Source organism: Sceloporus occidentalis, unplaced genomic scaffold, assembly GCF_023333645.1.
Source record: "Sceloporus occidentalis isolate IW3139 unplaced genomic scaffold, rSceOcc1.0.p SCAF_10, whole genome shotgun sequence".
Taxonomy (NCBI): domain Eukaryota; kingdom Metazoa; phylum Chordata; class Lepidosauria; order Squamata; family Phrynosomatidae; genus Sceloporus; species Sceloporus occidentalis.
In genome coordinates, this window is record NW_028316990.1 from 21,063,901 (window position 1) to 21,083,864 (window position 19,964).

General features: G+C 44.8%; 1 protein-coding gene across 3 annotated transcripts in view; it reads left to right on the forward strand.

The window, feature by feature from the left end:
• Positions 1-18,890, forward strand: part of CHST8 (carbohydrate sulfotransferase 8) — a 163,429-nt gene extending 144,539 nt beyond the window's left edge. For all 3 annotated transcript variants that reach the window (XM_089540731.1, XM_089540732.1, XM_089540733.1), the window contains exons 3-4: positions 14,386-14,423; positions 16,377-18,890. In XM_089540731.1, coding sequence (XP_089396857.1) covers positions 14,386-14,423; positions 16,377-17,525 — 1,187 coding nt within the window. In that variant the 3' untranslated portion in view covers positions 17,526-18,890. The remainder of the gene's footprint in view (positions 1-14,385; positions 14,424-16,376) is intronic.
• The last annotated feature ends 1,074 nt before the right edge of the window (positions 18,891-19,964 follow it).

Consider the following 19,964-nt stretch of genomic DNA (forward strand, 5'->3'; position numbering starts at 1 on the left):
CAAAATGGTGGAAGGTCTGGAAACCATAAAGTCCTATGAGAAGCAACTTAGAGAGCTGGGTATGTTTAGCCTTGGGAAAAGGAGGTTAAGGGGTATAATAGCCATGGTTAAATAATTGAAGGGAGGTCATGTTGAGGATGGAGCGAGCTTGTTTTCTGCTGCTCCAGAGAATAGGACCCAATGGAGCAATGGATGCAAGCTGCAGGAAAAGAGATTCCACCTCAACATTAGGAAGAATTTACTGAGAGTAAGGATTGTTCAATAGTGAAAAATGATGCTTTGGAGAGTGGTGGAGTCTCCTCCTTTGGAGGTTTTTAAACAGAGGTTGGATGGCCATTGGTCACAGAGAGTACTTGCATGGTATCTTCCTGGCTGGCAGAAAGGGTTGCAATAGATGTCCCTTGAGGTCTTTTCCAACATTATGATGCTCAAGCCCACCACAGAAGGTGGCCTCTGACCTCAGGAAGGTAGCCCCTCTTCTGCCATAAGTATTTTGGAGCCAAGTCCTGGCCTTGTCCACGGTCTTTGCTCCACTCTTTGCAGCCTCCTCCTTGCGTTCTTTGATTGACTTTATTTACTCCCATTTTCCAAAGCACCGTTGCGCGATCCCATTCCCGCTGACCCTTGAAATGCTCTCCTGTGGTGTTTATTGACTCTGCTTGCTGCTCAGCGGATCAATTGGATCTGCCTCTTGTCACTGGACTCGCTGAGTCTGGAAGTGGCTTATGATTCTGCAAGACAGGGCTCCTCTGCTCCTTATTGAAGTAGGCACTTAATCCATGGGAGGAGGCTTCCCTCTGCTTCTGCAAGAACAAAAGCAAGTTATTTTCTCGGCGTGGCATGATTTTAGCTTGAAATTTTGGATTGCCGCTCCTGCTGAGAGGGCTCCCCATATAAAGTGGGAAGTCAAATTACTCTTATATTTTCCCCCTAAATTGGATAGTGGGATTGTTGACCTGGAATAGGTCCATCAAACTGAGAAGTGGATCTGAAATGGACGGCTGGCATCCCATCCATGTCCAACACTTGCATCAATTCCCTGATGCCAACAGTTGCCCTTTTTGGCTGTTGTGAAATGGACATAATTCAGTATTTGTACCCCACCACAGTTCATGGAAACGATGGACTCCTCGATGGAAACTGCTTTTTCAAGACAGAGGGTTGCCATCAATACAAAACAGCTTGAAGCCACACTAAAACAACGGCAACCATGTGCTTTCAAGTCACCTGGCAGTGCATGGCGACCCCATTGATTTCATAGGGTTTTCTTAGGTAAGGAATTCTCAGAGGTGCTTTTTGCCAGTTCCTTCCTCTGAAAACAGAGCACTTGGTGGTCTCCCATCCATGTACTAACCAAGGCTGACCCTGCTTAGCTTCCAGGATTAGACAGGATCTGGTGCCTCTAGGTCATTTAGGCAGATATACATGTTTAACTGCTTTCAGTTCTATAAATAGTTTATCGATCTATCTATATTAATACACACATACATATATGTGTGTGTGTGTGTGTGTGTGTGTGTGTGTGTACATGCACAAGTATCTTGCAGCTCCTTTGACACTAACTGAAAAACAGAAGTCGATAGCATGAGCTTTCATAGACGTGAGCCAACTTCCTCAGATGCATCCAGACTACGGGTGCCAGCCATGAAGCCTTCGACTTCACGCTACTGACTTCCTTAGTAAACACTCCTAGTAAACTCTCATAGTAAACACCATGCAGCCATTAAAAAGTGCTTGTTTAACTTTCTTTGGAGTCAATTTGTGACCCCCTGAATTATTCGGTGCCCCTTTACAATTATTTCAGGCAGCCGTTGCCAACATCCCAGCAGCTGGCAATAGGGAAAAGAATTAAATTGCAGCCTTCTTTGAAGCATCTTTGCCTGCGCAATACCCTTGAACCCTGTGCCCTCCGCAGTCAGACAAAATATTTTGAGGTCCCTATTATTCCATTTCGCAGCTCTCTGGACTTTGGGCAAGGAAGGATGCTTGTTAGCCAACCGTCTCCCCATCGCAACAAACCCACAACTCTTTGCGCTGATCATTGGCGCATCAAGAATCAGAAGCAAATCTTCCATATCGGTGGAAGAAAGAGACGGGTTCACTTTCTCTGCTCTGCTTTCCGCCTTTCATTGGGCTTTGCCCATTCTTTGCTTTTTGTTCCTTTCTTCTTAAACGACAGTCGCAAACATGTCAGAGCCATCTTAGCAATAGGAATTAATGAGGATGGAAACGTTAAAAAATAACAATAAAATACACAAATGCACACACGCACAAAACCACATTTTCAAGGGCTTGTTATTAAATTCTGCAGCAAAGAAACCTTGCCAAAAACGCGCCCCGAGTTGGGTTGAATTTTCCTATTAACACAATTGAGAATGTAATGAGCTTCTTAATTTACGACTTCAGTAAGTTTCTCTGATTTGAATTATAAAACTATCATACCAGCTCCGTTCTAATTGCCCAAGTGTGTCTGAAGATGACAGTTTGTTTAGCTTTCATTCCAGCATCTAATCTAAATAAATTAGCAGACGGCAGACAAGTCTCTGCCGCTAGTTATTGTGAGTGACGCAAATAAATGGATTTTTGTAGAAAAGGAATTGAATCCAGGCTATTAAAACAAGAATAGAAAAGCTACTCATGTCTCAGACCTTAGGACCTGCCCTAAGCGCTCAAGGGAGGAGATAGCTTTATCCTTGTTATTAGCCACAGCTCTAGACCTGAGTAAATGCAATTGAATTTGCAAATGCTCTCACTCTTCCGAAATGGAAAAGGCACCCCTCTTTTTAAGAATAAAAGGAGAGCCCTCCAAAGACCCCTTTAGTTATTCACTTGCTTCTTGCAATGGTCAACCGAGTGCAATGGATCCTCCTGGTTGGAGGTTTCAAGAGGTTTTCCAGCTATTTTGAGGTGTGCACTGTCATGGTGTGAGATAATGTGGGATAGTGGTTTGAGCATAGGACTACAACTCTGGAGACATGGGTTTGAGTCCCTATTCGGCCATGAAAACCTGCTGAGTAACCTTCATGGTGTAGTGGTTTGAGTGTTGGACTGTTACGCTGATGGCCAGGTTTCGAATCCCAGCTTGGTCATGTAAACCCAATGGGTGACCATCATGGTGTATTGGTTGAAGCATTGGACTATTACCTTGGAGACCAGGGTTCAAATCCCTGCTCAGCCATGGAAACCCTATGGGTGATCTTTATGGTGTATTGGATGGAGTGTTGCACTATTACTCTGGAGGCCAGGGTTCGAATCCCGGCTTGGTCATGTAAACCCACTGAGTGACCTTTATGGTGTATTGGTTGGAGCGTTGCACTATTACTTTGGAGGTCAGGGTTCAAACACTGCACGCCGCAGCCCCAATCTTGTCTCTCCACAGCACAAAAAGGAACCGCTTTATACATCGCGGAAAGGGCACCGTAGCCACTGGCACCGTGGCTTTTTGGCCTTCCTTTGGTTCTGTGTCATCTAGTTGAAGCACCAGAACAGCGCTGTGATGTCATGCACCATATGGTGTGGCGCGCAGCGTCATGCCAGCCTGGGGGCAGAGTTGGGGCATGCGTCATGTGGATGCCATGCCCCGACTCTGCCCCCAGACCGGTCTTAATGGCCAATCCGTATAGCCTTTAAATACACAAAAAACTGTACACCTGTTTTGAAAGGCAAATGGCTACCATGCATACAACTGGGAAATGCATGCACATAGCATCGCATAATGCTGCTGATCAGAAAGGAAGTCTTAGCTTGCTCTTGTGGAGGGTGAAATGGCCCTTGTTCGATGTCAGGGAAGGTTGTGGCCAACTTGCCCCTCCAAAGGCATTTGCAAGCGGCATCCGCCAAAGGGTGCGCCAGTCTGGGAGAAACCAGTGGGCTTGGACTGGGCCATTTGTCACTTCCTAGACTTGCTTGCGATGTGGGATTATAAAAGAGACCATTCAAAAGGTTAAAGATTTGTCTGCAGCATCTGAAAGCCATATTGAATTGAGATTTATCACCGCCACTTGGGGAGCATAAACATTCATGGCTGAGATGGCAAAGGCAGGCTGGTTTTTACTGCTTCCAGTTGCATGGCACTGGGCCTGTGTTCAGAGGGCCCATTTGGGAATGGGCTGGAGCTGGGCTGTTCTGTATCTATCTCTATTTATGTATATACATACACACACATGCTCTTGCATCTGCCTTATGGTGGGTTGCAAGGAGCCAGGAGGACTCTGATCAGGTTTTATTGCAGCAGATTGCAGATTGAATAATCAAGATTAAAAGAGAAGGTTAAGAGGAGACATGATAGTCATGTTTAAATACTTGAAGGGGTATCATATTGAGGATGGAGCAAGCTTGTTTTCTGATGCTCCAGAGAATAGGACCTGGAGCAATAGATGCAAGCTCCAGGAAGAGAGAGATTCCACCTAAATATTAGGAAGAACTTCCTGACAGTAAGGGCTATTCAATAGTGAAATATGTTGCACCAGAGAGTGATGGAGTCTCCTCCTTTGGAGATTTTTAAACAGAGGCTGAATGGTCATCTGTCACAGGGAATACTGTGTCTTCTTGCGTGGCAGAATGGGGTTGCACTGGGTGGTCCTTGGGGTCTCTTCCAACTCTATGAATCTGTGGGCAGAAAGCTACCATAATTATTCATCTTTGCATGCAAAGATGACATTCTTGAAGATTTAGATCCTTACTCCAGGGAGGTCCCGGAGAAGACTTTGCTCATGTGCATCCTTGCTATAGTCAGACACACAGCTAGATGCGTGTCTCTGACACACTGCACACTTCACAGGTGTCTAAATGGTGGGGTTTGGCAGAGTCTTCAGGTCTTTTACTCCAAGTCTCAAGTCAAGCCTCTACCTTCAGGTCCTGCAGCCACAAGGTTGTGAGTTTGATCCCAGAGGGCTCCAAGGCTGACTCGGCCTCCCATCCTTTCATTGGTCTGTAAAATGGGTATGCAGATTGTTGGGGACAATTGACTTCCACATTGTAAACCACTTAGAGAGTACTGAGTTCACTGATATAGCATTATAGCTATTGCTATAAGGCTATAAGTCTCAAGTGGAGTCCCAAGTCCTTGTAAGATATGTCCAAGTCAAGTCTCAAAGCCAACTTTAACAGATAAAAGGGAGGTGATGGTGGGATGTTTGTGGGAGAAGAGGGGAGTTTCAGTAAATGGAAAATCAAAACGATGATTTGGCAATCATTGGCAATTCATCAAGATTGCATTTTGGAAAATATGAGGTCTACTCAGCATCCTGTCCTTGCCTCCTTAAGCCTTTCTTAGGAGTAGCAGGCTCCAGGGAGCATGGGATTTGTAGTTGATGAGATCCTTTCAAATTTTCTGCAAAATAGCTCAGACCAAACTACAAATCCCAGGACCCCCTCAAATAGCACCATGGCACTTGCATTGGTATCGAACTGCTACAAATGGTACAATGCAGATGTTCTCTCAGAGGAATTAGAGAAAGAATTGGGAATACAGATGGATGCGGTGACCCCCTGTTTGCGATACAAAATGTTATAGAAGTCCGCTGTTGGCTTTACGGGGAGCCACACTGTCGTCAGCATTTTCCCTTTTACGTCCACTTAATGGCATTTTTAAAGGGCTGTAGATCTGGGGGGGGGGGGGGGGTTGAAAATCAATAAAGAAATAATGGGCTACAAGTGGAAGCATAACCCACTTGGCGCCTTCAGCTCCGTGCCGTTAAAGTAATTTGAGCGCATTACCAAAAGTTAACCGCAACTGCAGATCAAAATCCATCATGATTCATCAAAGCCGCTGGAGAGGGAAGGGAGCTGGGATGCTGCCATTTGCTTTCCTATGGAGAGCTCTTCTCACATTATCTTCCAAAAAATGGTGGAGGGTCATCTCCTGCAAGGATACTCCAAGTGAATGCGTTGCCTCCCATCTTGCTAGTCTCCAGAAACATAGTACTGCCATTCTCACCATCCCCACCCAGCATGCCATATGCTTTACATCCTGGACAAGAGGATGTGTAGTGCAGCACAAACCATGTTGAGGCAAGCTGTTGTTGTTGTTGTGTGCCTTCAAGTCATATCCAGCTTGTAACAACCCTAAGTCAAACCTATCACAGGGTTTTCTTGCCCCTAAGGTCACCCACTCAGTTTCATGGATTCGAACCCTGGTCTCCAGAGTCCAACTCTCAAAGCAGTACTCCATACTGGCTCTCCACAATGTAGCTAAGTATTATTTTAACGAAAAGTTGATAAAACTATCGTCGAAATTCAAAAGCAGTTTCAAAACAAACCGCGCTGGCTCTCTTCTGTAGGTCTTAGGAAGCGGTCAAAGATTAAGCGCAGCAAAATGAGTTTGCATTTTGTGCTTCTGTACGCAATAATGTTGGAAATGTGTGCCTTTGGAGTTGTGCTTGCATCCTCCGTAGCAAGGACCATTTTTCTCACCGCCTTTGGGGCTAAAAGCATTTCATGAACAAAAGTCTTTCTGAATTAAAGAAAACTGCAGACCATTCACTCCCACGAAACTTGCAAAGATTCATCACTCCAGTTCTTTATGTGCAATTTCTGTCTAAGAGGAAACTACCATCAGTGTCAATAGCAAGCCAATCTTTTTAAATTGTACTATGGCTCCATAATGATGTCTCAGAATAAGTTATAGTATTTTTTTCTCTCTATCCTAAAAATATATATCCCTTCCTCGCAGCGACGTTGTCCTGCTCCTTGGGCCATTTTAGGGCAGCCTTCCTTCCTTCGCTAAACATCATTTTGCTTTATGCCCTTTTTGGATTGTTGCGTTTGAGTTTCAAGACATGCAGGAGGCAGGCAGAAGAGAAATCCCTCCGGCCGTTTTCTAGAGTCTTCAAACATTACTTTTAAACAATATTTTAAAACAACAATGCGTAAATAAAGGGGACGGCAGAAAAGGGGGGAAATGCACCTATCGAAATCCTGGCAAGCATCTTTGATGCTCCTAAACATCGGCTCATGCTCAGTTTATCTGCTCCGATGTGTTGAAAGGAAGTAGAAATTTGGGAGAGAACAAAAAGCATAATTTTCAGAAGGGGTTCCACAAATGGAGAGGGAATAGAAAGATTTGGGAGTTGTAGTGTTGTGAGATGCTTCACCATTGCTCTACCTTACTCTTTCATCCTTACTCTTAAAACGGAGCTCCTGGAATTGAACACAGTACCCCAGGTGAGGCATGACCAGTGCAGAATATAATAGTACTATCGTCTCCTTTGATTTGGAAACTATGCTTCTATTAATGCAGGCTGATATAGCATTCGTCTTCTTTGCCACAGCATCACACTGCTGGCCCCTGTCCAACTTATGCTCAGTAACCCCAAGGCCTTTTTCACATGTAGTAGCACTGAGCTGTAAAGATGTGTAAGAAAGTCTTCTCTTCTCAGTCTTCTCATTGGGTGAAGGTGCCCAGATCCATCAATCTTCCCTCATATGTTTTGTTCCCTTATCATCTTTATTGCCCTTCTCTAAACCTGCTCCAGTTTGTCTATATTCTTGTTAAAATGAGGTATATAGAGAGGAACACAGTATTCCAGAGTAGGCCTGACTAGCAGAGTATATAATAGGGCTATTAATCAACCAACCATCAAGGCTGAGAGGAAAACATTGACTTGGGAACTATGATTCTATTAATGAGGATTAAAATAGTATTTGCCTTCTTTGCTGCAGCATCACATTGCAGGCTCATGTTCGACGTACGATCCCCAATAACCCCAAGGCCCTTTTTTAAAAAACATGCTACTGATAAGCCAAGTATCCCACATCCTATACATGGGGATGGCCTGCAAACACAGCAATGAAAGCAACCATAGAGGCTGAGATGTGAACATTGGCATGTCCATCGACACCTTGATATGAGCATCTGCAGAGCGGGTACCTTGCAGATGCTGCTCAGGCGATAAATAAAGTTGTGGGCATTTCAGTTGGACTTATTCGCCGGCAAATGTGTGCAGACATATAAAAATACTCCTGTGATTATGCAGCCTAAGAAGGCTAATGGAAAAATCTATCACACATAAAGCTCTGATAGCTTTGAATTCCCCTGCTATTTCGGCTTTGCAAAGAGAGAAGGAGGTGTTTTTCAAGGGGGTGAGGGGCTTCGGAGTCACTTCTGCCTCCTTCTTTTTCCCATCCAGCCGGTGCAAAGAGAGAGATCTGCATTCCCCAACCATGTACCTGAAACGAACAGATTGCAGCCTCGCTTTGGAAATCTAGGTGAACCGAAGGACAAAGCTTCCAGGCAAAGTACCTGTCTCAGTGCTTGTCTACCAAACGGCGGAGTGACATTTGCAAAAACCCGAGCTGCCGATGCGAAGGGGAAAAGGCAGCGATGATGACGATGCCTTGGAGAGCAAGACCAGGAGCTGCCACCTTGTTGATGGAGACCTCACTTGATGGAGTCCTGACATGCCTCTTGGCCCCAAAGTGGATGTCGATATGAACAATAATGACAGCTGACTGGTGCACTTTCCTGCCGGCTATGTGACTCAATGCATCTCCAGTTGCTGGCATAGCAACTTTTGCAGGGATGACATGGGACCATGAGAACACACCTTGGAAGAGAGCAAGGAGAAGACGATGGAGGGAGACCTTTCTATGCCCAAGAGCCCACATGAATGCCACCCATCAGAGCAAGCCATATTGGTTCCATTGAATTGCAGTTGTCTTCTGGAATACCTATGGAATGCTTCTTCCTTGGCTGCTTTTAAATCTAAATTAAAGACCTTTTTTGTTTTTCTAGAAAGAAAAGAGCCAGCAACCCCATTATAGGTTTGCTTTAGGGATGCCATAAGTCGGATCACAGGGTTTTCTTGGCAAGGTTTGTTCAGAAGAGGTTTGCCATTGCCATCCCTTGAGAATGAGAGAATGTGACTTGCCCAAGGTGAGCCAGTGGCTTTCATGGCCAGCTGAGGCTTGAACCCAGGTCTCCAGAGTCATGGTCCAACACTCAAACCACTAAACAACACTGGCTCTCCTCCTCTGGGGTGCCTCCTTGAAAGTTCTGGCTAAATGCTGGAGCGGCTTTATCACTGCACCAGCGTCAAAGCCCAGAGCCAAATGTCTACTGGTGTCAAAACCACTGCTACTGGGAAGGGCTTGCTCCCCAGATTGACCAGACCTTGTCCTCCAGGCCTAGCCTGAGTTGTGCGTAGGATCCAGACTTAATGGCCAAAGTTGGCCACTTTCTTGGTTTGATTTTTAGGGGCTCATTAAGGAAGAGAAGAAAGTCCAACGCCTTCGTTAAAAGTGGCTGCTTCCTCCGAAGGCTGTCTTCCTCCAGATATTAAATGTGACAGTGGAGAATAAGTGAAAGGCGTTAAGTAGGAAGCGCAAGTAAGTGCTGACAGCGTCTGAACACTAATGATGCTAATTAGAGAGATTCCCAACGAAGGGGCCATTGAAGGACCAGGAGCCCCAACTTGGCTTTGCAGCTCTCCTTGAAGAACTCGCCCTGAATATCAATTAAGCCCCGGAAATGTCACTCTCTAATTAGGATGCCAAAAGGATAAGCAAAAGCAGAACGTCAACAACCCGCGCTACCTTCCTTCCTTATAACAATGCAAGGAGCACCTTGGAGGTGCTTCATTAAGTCCGTGCGCAAAAGGCATTTTGGATGCTTGGTCTCCATCTTGTCTGATGGATGCTTTTTGCAGAATGTTCTCTCGTTCAGGTGGAAAATCAAAGTTTTGGTGGGACAGATAACTTTTCTTTCTTTCCTGCTCTCATAGTATGGATGAGTAAGGGACCAGTAAGGGATCCTGGAGTTCGGAGGACAATGTCGCAAGCTAGCCAACTGGCTTTGAATAGATCATGACACAAAGACCAGGAGAGTATACATGAATATTTGCTGAAGAAGTCCCATAGAGTCATTAAATGGAAGGAACTGTCTTCAAAATTTGTTATTTTGGCTCTGTCCAACCATTTGCCATGCAAAAATGTGCAGCTAAGCCAACGATGCCCAGACTCCTCCAGGTGTTTTGGACTTCAACTCCCAGAAGCCCCAGACAGCTTAGCCAACAGTCAGGAATCCTGGGACTTGAAGTCCAAAAACATCTGGAGCATTAAAAGCTTGAGAACCCCTGAAAAGCATCCTCAAGAGTTGACCATTTAACTGCAATTCAAAAGCACCCAATGGTCTCGTCTGCACAGTGGAATTAATGCAGTTTGGTACCGCTTTAACTGGTATGGCTCAATGCTATGGAATTCTGGGGGTTGTAGTTCTGTGAGAGATTTAGCTGCCTCTGTCAGAAAAGCATAAACTAGAAAACCCCACAGTAGAGTCGCCATAAATCAAAAATGGCTTGAAGGCACACAGCAACAACAACAACAACAGCAACAACACAATCCCATTTAAACCTTTCCCAATTCCTTGTGTTTCATGTTTCAACCAAGGCACAGTATGTAAAGACACTCCATCCACTTCTGGTTGTTGCAGCCTATCATTCTCGCTGCTTTTTTCCTTTATGATCCATAATTTCAGCCGCAGGAACTGAATTTCCTTGCAACTTAATTGCAGGGAGGGATACGGTAATCCCTCTTCTAATTTTGAAGCATGCAATGTATCACTGTTAAGCCTAGGAGAATACACACACACACACACACACACACACACAGAGGCTCCATTCCTTTTCCTGAATGTTGCTTGCGAGTGAGAAAACTAAAATGTTTGGGGGTTTGTAATGGAGAAGGCGACTGAGAGACAAATGAATGTCAGATTAATTGCATGTTAGCAATTACTATGCCCATACCTTTTAAGAACAGAGGTGGGCAAAATCTGGGTCATGGGCACAGGCCATTTGGGAAAAAATTGCTTTCAAATGCTCTCTAGTGGATGCAAGGGACACTTTTTGCCACCTTTTGGTGACCATTGAATGACTGATTTATTAATAAGGAAGTCCAAATTCCTACCACGCTTATAAAAATCCTTCTAAGGGTAAATCTACACTGCAGAAATAATGCATTTTGACACCGGTTGAAATGCTGTGGCTCCAAGCCAAGGGAATCCTGGGGTTTGTAGTTTTACCAGGTATTTCACCTTCTCTGCCAAAGCCTCACAAAAACTACAGATCCCAGGATTTCTGTAGGATGGAGCCGTGGCTGTAAAGTAGTGTCAAACTGCATTATTTCTACAGTGTGGATGCAACAAAAGTGTTCTGAAAGCCCTTCTGCCCAGTTCTTATCTAGCGACTCCATTTACCTCCTGACCATCTGCTGACATTTTTCAAAAACAACTTTTCACCTGTTTCCTCTTTCTGCGAGAATTTCAGCCTTGGAAATTACTAAAGTTAAATTTCAAACAGGTGTGTGTGGGCCACCGGCAACATATGAATACAATAATGACTTCACACGCCGTAAAATTATGCGCGGTTTTATTATGTATTTATGTGTTGCCTCTTGTTCTGAAGAAGGCCTTGGAGAGCATAGACAGCCTGAAATGAATTGGGCTTTGGATTAATAAATCGCTCACTCGGCAAACACCTTGACAGGTGTCTCTGGGTTCCCCATCTTATAAAAAAGCCCTAAAATGACATTTGTGGGGGGCAGTAATATGGCAAAATGGGCTCCCACATCCTTAAAATAATAGGCAAATCAAACAGTGGCTGTAGCAGAATTCAGGGATATAACAGGTTGAGATTTTTTGATGGCCGGAAAGGCCTAGATATACAGTCCTCCCTCCATTTTCACGGGGTGTGTGTCTGTTCCAGACCACCACCCTGCAAAAATGGAAAACCGTGCATATCCAAGCCCTATTGGTTTGAATGGAGGCGCGCACCCCATTTTAGCTCCATTCACCCCCCCTGCAGATAACTAAGGGGTGTGGATCTCAATTCTGCAAGAACGGAGGGAAGACTGTAATGCACTATGACACCACTTTAACATTATATCCCTTGCAAAGTCTTCTTTCTAGCTGGATCAAGAGACCAGGCCACCCTTAGCACCTCTTTGTGGTTCTTGGGTACTCCATGTGCAACTTATGGAAGCTACATTTCCATGCTCGGGACAGCTATAGTGGGGCTGATTTCTGTGCTTTACCTCAAAGGAGCTGGATGTATTTCATCGTTCATTGGAAAAACCTTTTTGGACATTTCTATGTGGAAATGTCACTGGCCACTTGAAATGACACCGAGAGCCAGGAGAACACGTTCGGCGCATGCACTCTTGGGTTTCCCGACGGAAGCAATGCGCAGGGCCTCCTTTGGTCTATTAACCTTCCTTGCTTCACCCCATTAATTTTCCTCTCCTGCAACAAAATGGGGAAGCGTGCCGGTGATTGAGCCGGGGCTGTTTAAGGCTTCTCTTATCGGCAACGGCAAGGGCTCATTTGCCAAGAAACCACTGACAGCTTGAGAGGGAGGGAACCCAAATGGAGCCAAGCCTCGGCTGTTAATCAAAGCTGCTTTCCGGTGGTTCGGGCCCAAGGGCTGACAAGTCACTACTGAACTGTGTTGAGAGCACAGCGGGTGAGCGTCAGTGTTTCCCCAAAGAGCAAGGGATCTGGAAGAGTTACCTTGGTGGCATGGTTCGCCTGTATTACCTTTAACACCTTCACCTGATGAAGAAGCTGGTGAAGCTTCCAAAGCTTGTGCAATGTATTCCGTGCATTTTTTGGTTGGCCCGATAAAGGTCAGTTTTTCATAAATAGATTTGCATAGCATTTAAAATAATGCAGGGTGGAGAAATGCAGGCAATGGACCAAGGTTAAGAGCTGTGTGGCCTTCTAGCTGTTGCTGGATGAAAACTCCCAGCATCCCTCCCTGCTGGTTCTGCTGGCAAAGTATGCTGGGAGTTGCAGTTCAACAACATCTGGAAGGCCCTGCCATTGCAAACCCTTCCCTAGGGCCAAGTATTCTTTGACCATTCCTTGAGTCAAGATCTGGATCCTTGTTCTAGAGGTTAGGATCTGGAGCAATGGATGCAAGCTACAGAAAAGAGATTCCACCTCAACATTAGGAAGAACATCCTGACAATAAGAGCTCTTCGACAGTGAAATACACTCCCTGAGAGAGGAGTGTGGTGGAGTCTCCTTTTTGGGGAGGTTTTTAAACAGAGGCTGGATAGCCATCTGTCACCAGGAGGGCTTGGATTGTGTCTTCCTTGGATGGCAGAATGGGGTTGGAGTGGATGGTCCTTAGTGGTCTCTTCCAGCTCTATAATTCCACAAATAGTTATGTGCCATCCAAGACTGGGCTACTGCCTGTTGCGCTTATGGAGCTCCACTTGTGCAGCCTTGAGTTGAACGTACCCATTTTACAATGGCCAAAAAGGTATCTCCACATGTGTCAGGTGTATCCCACTAACAGAACTCTGGTCATAGTTGCAAAGACTTTAAGGAGGCTGAAGAGCATGTTAAGGGGCTTCTGTTGTGGCTGATAGACTTAGAGCCCATACAGACAGGCCAAAATAAAGCACTTCTTTTATAACCCCCTCTGCACAAATCAGAAGTAAGGGCCCATGCAAACAGGCCAAAATAAAGCTGCTTCAGGTCACTTTGGAGCTATGCTGTTTAAGTGATGCATGTGTCCTAAGAGGCCAGAAGCCACACTCCAGTCCTAAGGATTGGACCACAGCTTTGGCACAGCTTCTGGCCTCTTAGGACGCATGCATTATTTAAACAGCATACCTCCAAAGTGTCCTGAAGCAGCTTTATTTTGGCCTGTTTGCATGGGCCCTTACTTCTGATTTGTGCAGAGGGGGTTATAAAAGAAGTGGAAGCAAGAATGAAAAATATAGGACCCTGGAGTCTACTTCTTTATAGGATTGCAACCACCAATTCTACAAACATGGAAGGTGTTCCCTGGAGTATCTGGTCCCTGAATTGTTGCTACATCCCCTGGACCAGATTCAGGGAGCTTTGGACGATGTGGGAAATCTGATATGTTCCTCCTACCCACAGACGCCCAAAGCAAGACCCTTGAGAAAGAGCCTTCAAGTACAAACTCATCTGATGGGGCTGAGCTAGACTCTCCCACTGCCTTCTGCAGAGTATTGCACTGTTGCATAATTGCGTGTCGGCCTGCGATGCTCCTCATCTAGAAAGATTGCAAAGCCTCATTAATTAAACTGAAGCTTTCTCAGGCAGTGATGACAGTGACAAGTTGATGCTCTCCTCCTTGAAGAGGGAGTTGCATGAAACAGCCAGCCAGATTTCATAATCCATGTGTCATTTTAGTCACTCCTACTTCATGAAGTTGAAGGCTTTCATGGTTGGCATCCATAGGGTTTTTTTGTGGATTCTGATATCTGAAGATGCCACTTGAAAAAGCAAACTTGAAACCTGGAGATGGGGTGTGTTTGTGTGTTGGAAATTCTGCAAGGGAGAAAAATAAGCTGCCATACCTTTCTTGCAGTTCCAGCTTGTAATAATGCTTTTATTTTTCCTTCTTCTTTTAGGAATGAGATACAACATGGAATCTCAGCAACCGAAAAAAGTAAGTTTCCCTGTCCTCCTGCCTTTGGAAAATCTGTTTGAGAAGTTGGATTATTTAACTCTGGTTTGATGGAGATGTGCAGAAAGGTGACTAGAGTAAGCAAAGCTGAAGGAGGAAAGCAAAGGCTGCATCTGCACAGCAGAATGGTTGCAGCTTGACACTGTTTTAACTGTCCTGGAATTTGCAGTTTGGTGAAATATTTAGCCTTCTCTGTCAGAGAGCTTTGTGCTGCTACAATCTACAAATCATACAATTTCATAGGATGGAGCCGTGGCATGTAAAGTGGCACCAAGCTGCATTAATTCTGCAGTGTGGCAGCAGCCTCAAACACTGTTTCCCAGACTACAAATGTTCACCTTAAATTGTCTCGGTTTGTTAAGCTGTTGCAATGTGACTTTTTTGATAGTTTGTTAGGCCCAGTAAATTCGAGGCGCTTTGTCAGAGTGAAATTTTGCATATTTACGTTTTGCATCAAACTTAACTAATAACAAAAAAAAAAAAACCCAAATCCTTTATTTTTCAAGTCAAACAGGAGGATTTAAAAACCTTGGTGAAATTGCTCCATCTAGTGGGTATTTGCTATTCACAAGGGCAGCAACCTGTCCGTAGCATGTTTCCAAACACAGACCTGTTGCAAAATTGTCTTGTGAAAATGCTTTTGCCATGCTGGGATTCGGACACAGAGACAGAAATATATAATTTCCTTGGAGGGAGAGTTTAGTTCCCTTCTTCTTATCCCAAAATGCTAACAATTGCAGAATTGGTCTGTTGCAACCCTTCCCTTTGGAACAGAGCTTGGAGAAAATCTTTCTAATAGACCTGGTCTGCTGCCATGCTGCACGATTAATGCAGTTTGATACCGCTTTAACTGTCATGGCTCCATCCTATGGACTCCTTGGATTTGTGGTTTATGGTAGCACCAGAGCTTTCTAACCAAAAAGGCTAAATATCTCACAAAACTACCAATCCCAGAATCCCATAGCAATTCTGCCGTGTAGATGCAGCCTAATTCCTTTCCTAGCCATACTTTGAGGTCCCAGGTAGATCCCCCTCTTGATCTCCCATCCAAGGACTATCCAGGCCCTGCTTAGTTTCTAAAATGAGATTATATGTGTTTGGGATGGCATGGTGGTTGTTTAGCTCTCCATAAGAAGCTGAATAGTTTTCAATAAAGCCAGCATGACGTAGTGGTTTGAGCACTGGCCTATGACTCTGGAGACCAGGGTTCAAATCCTCATTGGCCATGATTAACCCACAGGCTAATCTTAGACAAGTCACACTCTCTCAGCCTCAGGGGAAAACAATGGCAAAACCTCCTCTGAACAAATCTTCCCAAAATAATCCCTTCGTAGGTTTGCCTTAGGATTGTCATAAGTTGGAAACTACTTGAAGGCACGCAACAACAACAGATAGCAGCAGATGGATGCTATAGATTGCATTCCTCTGAGGATGAGAGAGTGTGGGACTTGCTCAGGGTCACCCAGAGAGTTTCCAGGGATGAGTAAGGATCCAAATCCTGGTCTCCCTAGACATTTGGAACACAATAAAAACCAAACATTTTTGATATCTTTTGCAAACAGGGAATGCAAACATCCAAGTTCTCCTGGGAATATGCTCTGGCAGTTCCCCACTCTTGATGTAGATGAACTCCACTCCACTCCACTCATAGGTAGATTCAGAACTATATATATTAAAGAATCCAATTGTTTCCTTGCTGTGTTTTTCAGGTTTATCTCTAAAATTGGTGCTTAGGTTTGGAGCAATAGGACCTTTAAAAATGCAGGTGCTGAGAAATCAGGGCAGCATCGAAAGTGCATGTAAGGCAATGCATTTCATTTAGTGCTTAGGCTGAACCAAAGGGACAAATAGCTTGTGCCATTAAACCCAACAAGCTGTCCACCGTGATGAATGCTCCCTCATTTAGTAATTTCTTGGGTCTTTTTCTCCCATTAGGACTGCTCGTCCAGCCACTATGAGGAGGGGAAGAGGCAGGGGAATGCCGATGATGAATTCTCCATGGCACACCAAAGGCCTTCCTTGCACCCGATGCAACACGGACTTAGGAAGCATCGACGCACGGACCACAAGCCAGACACATTGGCTGTGATGAAAGACCCTCATAAAAAGGTTGGGGGACCTCATTTCGCACGGACACATAAAAGGAGGCGGAGGTTTGTCCTCAAAAAGAGTCCCATCCTGATGGCGGTCAACGATTCCTACCTCCATGCGGCCAAGCTGAAGTCGGAGGAGGCGGATGACGTCCAATGGAGACACCTCTACCAGACCCAAAGGGAGCGGAAGCGGATCATGAAGGACACCTGCTTGAAATACAAGAGCAACAGCAAACGGATCGTCACGCCGTACCACGTCTCCAGGTTGTTCGTCGAAGACAAATACCGGATTCTGTACTGCGAAGTTCCCAAAGCCGGCTGCTCCAACTGGAAGCGGGTGCTAATGGTGCTCAATGGCTTGGCCGCCTCCACCAACATCATACAACACAACACCGTCCACTACGGGAATTACCTGAAGCGTCTGGATGGGTTTGACCGCAAGGGGATCAACCACAGACTCAGCACTTACACCAAGATGCTCTTTGTCCGGGAACCTTTCGAGAAGTTGGTCTCGGCATTTCGAGACAAGTTCGAGCACCCCAACAATTACTACCACCCCGTTTTTGGTAGGCCTATTATTTCAAAATACCGGGTTAACGCCACAAAGGAGGCCCTGCGGACCGGTTCAGGGGTGACCTTTAAAGAGTTCATCCAGTACCTGCTGGATGTTCACCGGCCCGTCGGGATGGACATCCATTGGGACCACGTCAACCGTCTTTGCAGCCCCTGCTTGATAGACTACGATTTTATAGGTAAATTTGAAACCATGGAGGAAGATGCCAACTTCTTCCTCCATTTGATCAACGCCCCCCAAAACTTGACTTTCCCGAGGTTTAAGGACAGGCACTCGGACGAGGAGCGGACGACCACTCAAATCACAAAGCAATATTTTAAGCAACTTTCTCCTTCCCAAAGGCAACGTAGCTATGATTTCTATTACATGGATTATCTGATGTTTAATTACTCAAAGCCCTTCGAGGACCTTTATTGAAAGTCAGGAGCCGCTGTCCATGATCCGGGCAGAGCTCCTCATATGCAATTTTGTCCAATGATTTGTACCGCGTCTGCGGATAAGCTAATGGCTTCTGTATAATGCAGGGATAAGCTGGTTTAGTAGTTGTTCACTTCTTTGGGAAGTGTCACCCCATAAGTTTTGGGGTGCATCTGGGATGGTGGCCATGCCATCATCCAAATGCGATCCTCAAAGCTAGGAATGGGCAACTTTGGTGGGGATAAGGGGTCAGTTTTCTGCCCTTGGGACACTTGCGGGAATCAACAATGCCAGAACAGAAAGTGTCCAGACGTCCACTTCTGATTTTGGAAAATAGGTTAATTTTGAATGTTAAACGGTTGGAAGGAAAGGCTGTCCTCCTATCGCTTTACCAGGTTAACGCCCATTAGAGATTCCAATTGCTATCTTAATTCTTCTGTCCCTGAAGAAGAGTGGGAAATATATTATCCTTCCCATAGGTGAAGTGTGAAATAATGAAATTGTTGCACCCGTTCCAATGGGGAAGTGGGAATTTCCATTTGAAACTGGACGTTCTGGAAGTCAAAAATGACTTGAAGGTACATAACAACAACAAAGCTAGAACCATGCAAGAGACAGATTCAGCTGCATCCCTGCTGTTTAATTGCTCAATTTAATACTGAAGCAATAAAGCAATAAAAACATCCAGAACATCACATTTTCAAATGGAGGTTCCTTCCTTGCAAATGAACCATCTAAATAGTCTCACAGCTGGCCCAAATGGTGGCAATTTTCTTGGCTCATAAATAGAAAATTGAAGAGACCAAGAAAACAAAAATCCCTATTTTTAGTGAGCTGCAGGGAATAATGGTCACATTTGTAATGGCCACTTTGGGAGGCTTCTGGGAGAGATGCAATTGGTCTTTCTCCATTAAGGAGAGGTTGAGTCGGAGAGGTTAAAGGCCACAGAAATATAATTTTGGGTCCACACATAGTCCCATACCTCCGCAAGGGTCTTTGTGTGGTAGAACTGGTCTCAGACCAATACAGATTTGCGGTAAATATGAGTTAAACCTCACATTCAGGACAATGGCTGACATCCGATCCTCCCATTTCCATTGGGAACTCCAGCCTTGCAGTAAAATTCATATTTCCATAGTTTGATTTTTTAAAAGATTATTTTCAGAAATCAAAGGTAAGCAAAAAGGGGTCACTCTCAACTTACTCACTGGTGCAAAAGAAGTGTGAGTTGTTGGAGGTACAAACTAGGCATTTGAAATGGGTCTGCAGATGCAACATGAAATACAATTGGCAATGTAAACGTGTTCACCTTCAAGCTCTCCATCAAATCGCAATGCTGGGTTTCTCTACATTTGGAATAATTTTGACCTCCTAATAAAGCACACAATTTTGGTTTGGTTTTTGGGGGGTATGCTGTTGTCGTATGTTTGCATTTCGCATAGTAACGGAGAGATGGAAGGAAGGAAGGAAGGAAGGAAGGAAGGAAGGAAGGAAAGAAAGAAAGAAAGAAAGAAAGAAAGAAAGGGGTATGAATCCTTCTCCATGACAGCCTTCTTAATAGGACAGACTGTTGGGTTTTACCGAAAGGAGGTTAGCAAAAGGCTGTTTGAGGAAACCGTTTCCGCTTGCCTTCTGGGAATGTCGGTGTATAAATAGGTGGGCAAATTTCTCCCCATTAAAGTGTGGTTTCAAGGATGCACCGACGGAAGGCAACTAATATTTAATGAACACATCGAGTGCAAAATTAAGCCAGATGTTGCAATTTGCAGGATATGAATACATTCCCTTCCATCTACGGCTCCCTGATGGCACATTCCTCGGCAGGAAAAAACCCGAAACGCAGCACATTTACATCTTTATGCGTGCGATTAAAATTCTTTTAATCCTTGGCATTAACATAAATCTGTCGTTTAATCTATGTAGTCTTCAGGAATCTCAAACGCTGCCTTTAAAGTTGCAAATAAATTGAGATGCAGCTTCCTGCCCATTTAGGGGCCTCTGCTTCTAATGGAGACAAACTGGGAGCTGCCCCATTGAAAACCCTCCAAGCGCAGCTCAAGGAGGGAACCATTTCCCAATAAAGCCTTAAGTCCAAGGCCTTTCATCCTGTCCAGGCTTTAAATTCACTTCCAGCCCCATTGAATCACAAGGAAATTGGATAAGGAAATTTCAAGACAGCTCTCTCATCCAGCCAGCATTTTATTGATCTGATTAGCAAAGGTGGCATTTATCCGACAACTTGGGCTGCATCTGCACTGCAGAATTAATCCAGTTTGATACCACTTTAACTTCCATGGCCAAGGAAACCTCATGATAGGGTTGCCTTAGGGTTGCCAAAAGTCAGCAACTTCCCAAATTTATTCAAAGGCACACAACAACAACAACTCCAATAATAATAAGTATGCATAGCATCCCTTTCACTAAAGGGTGGTACATTAG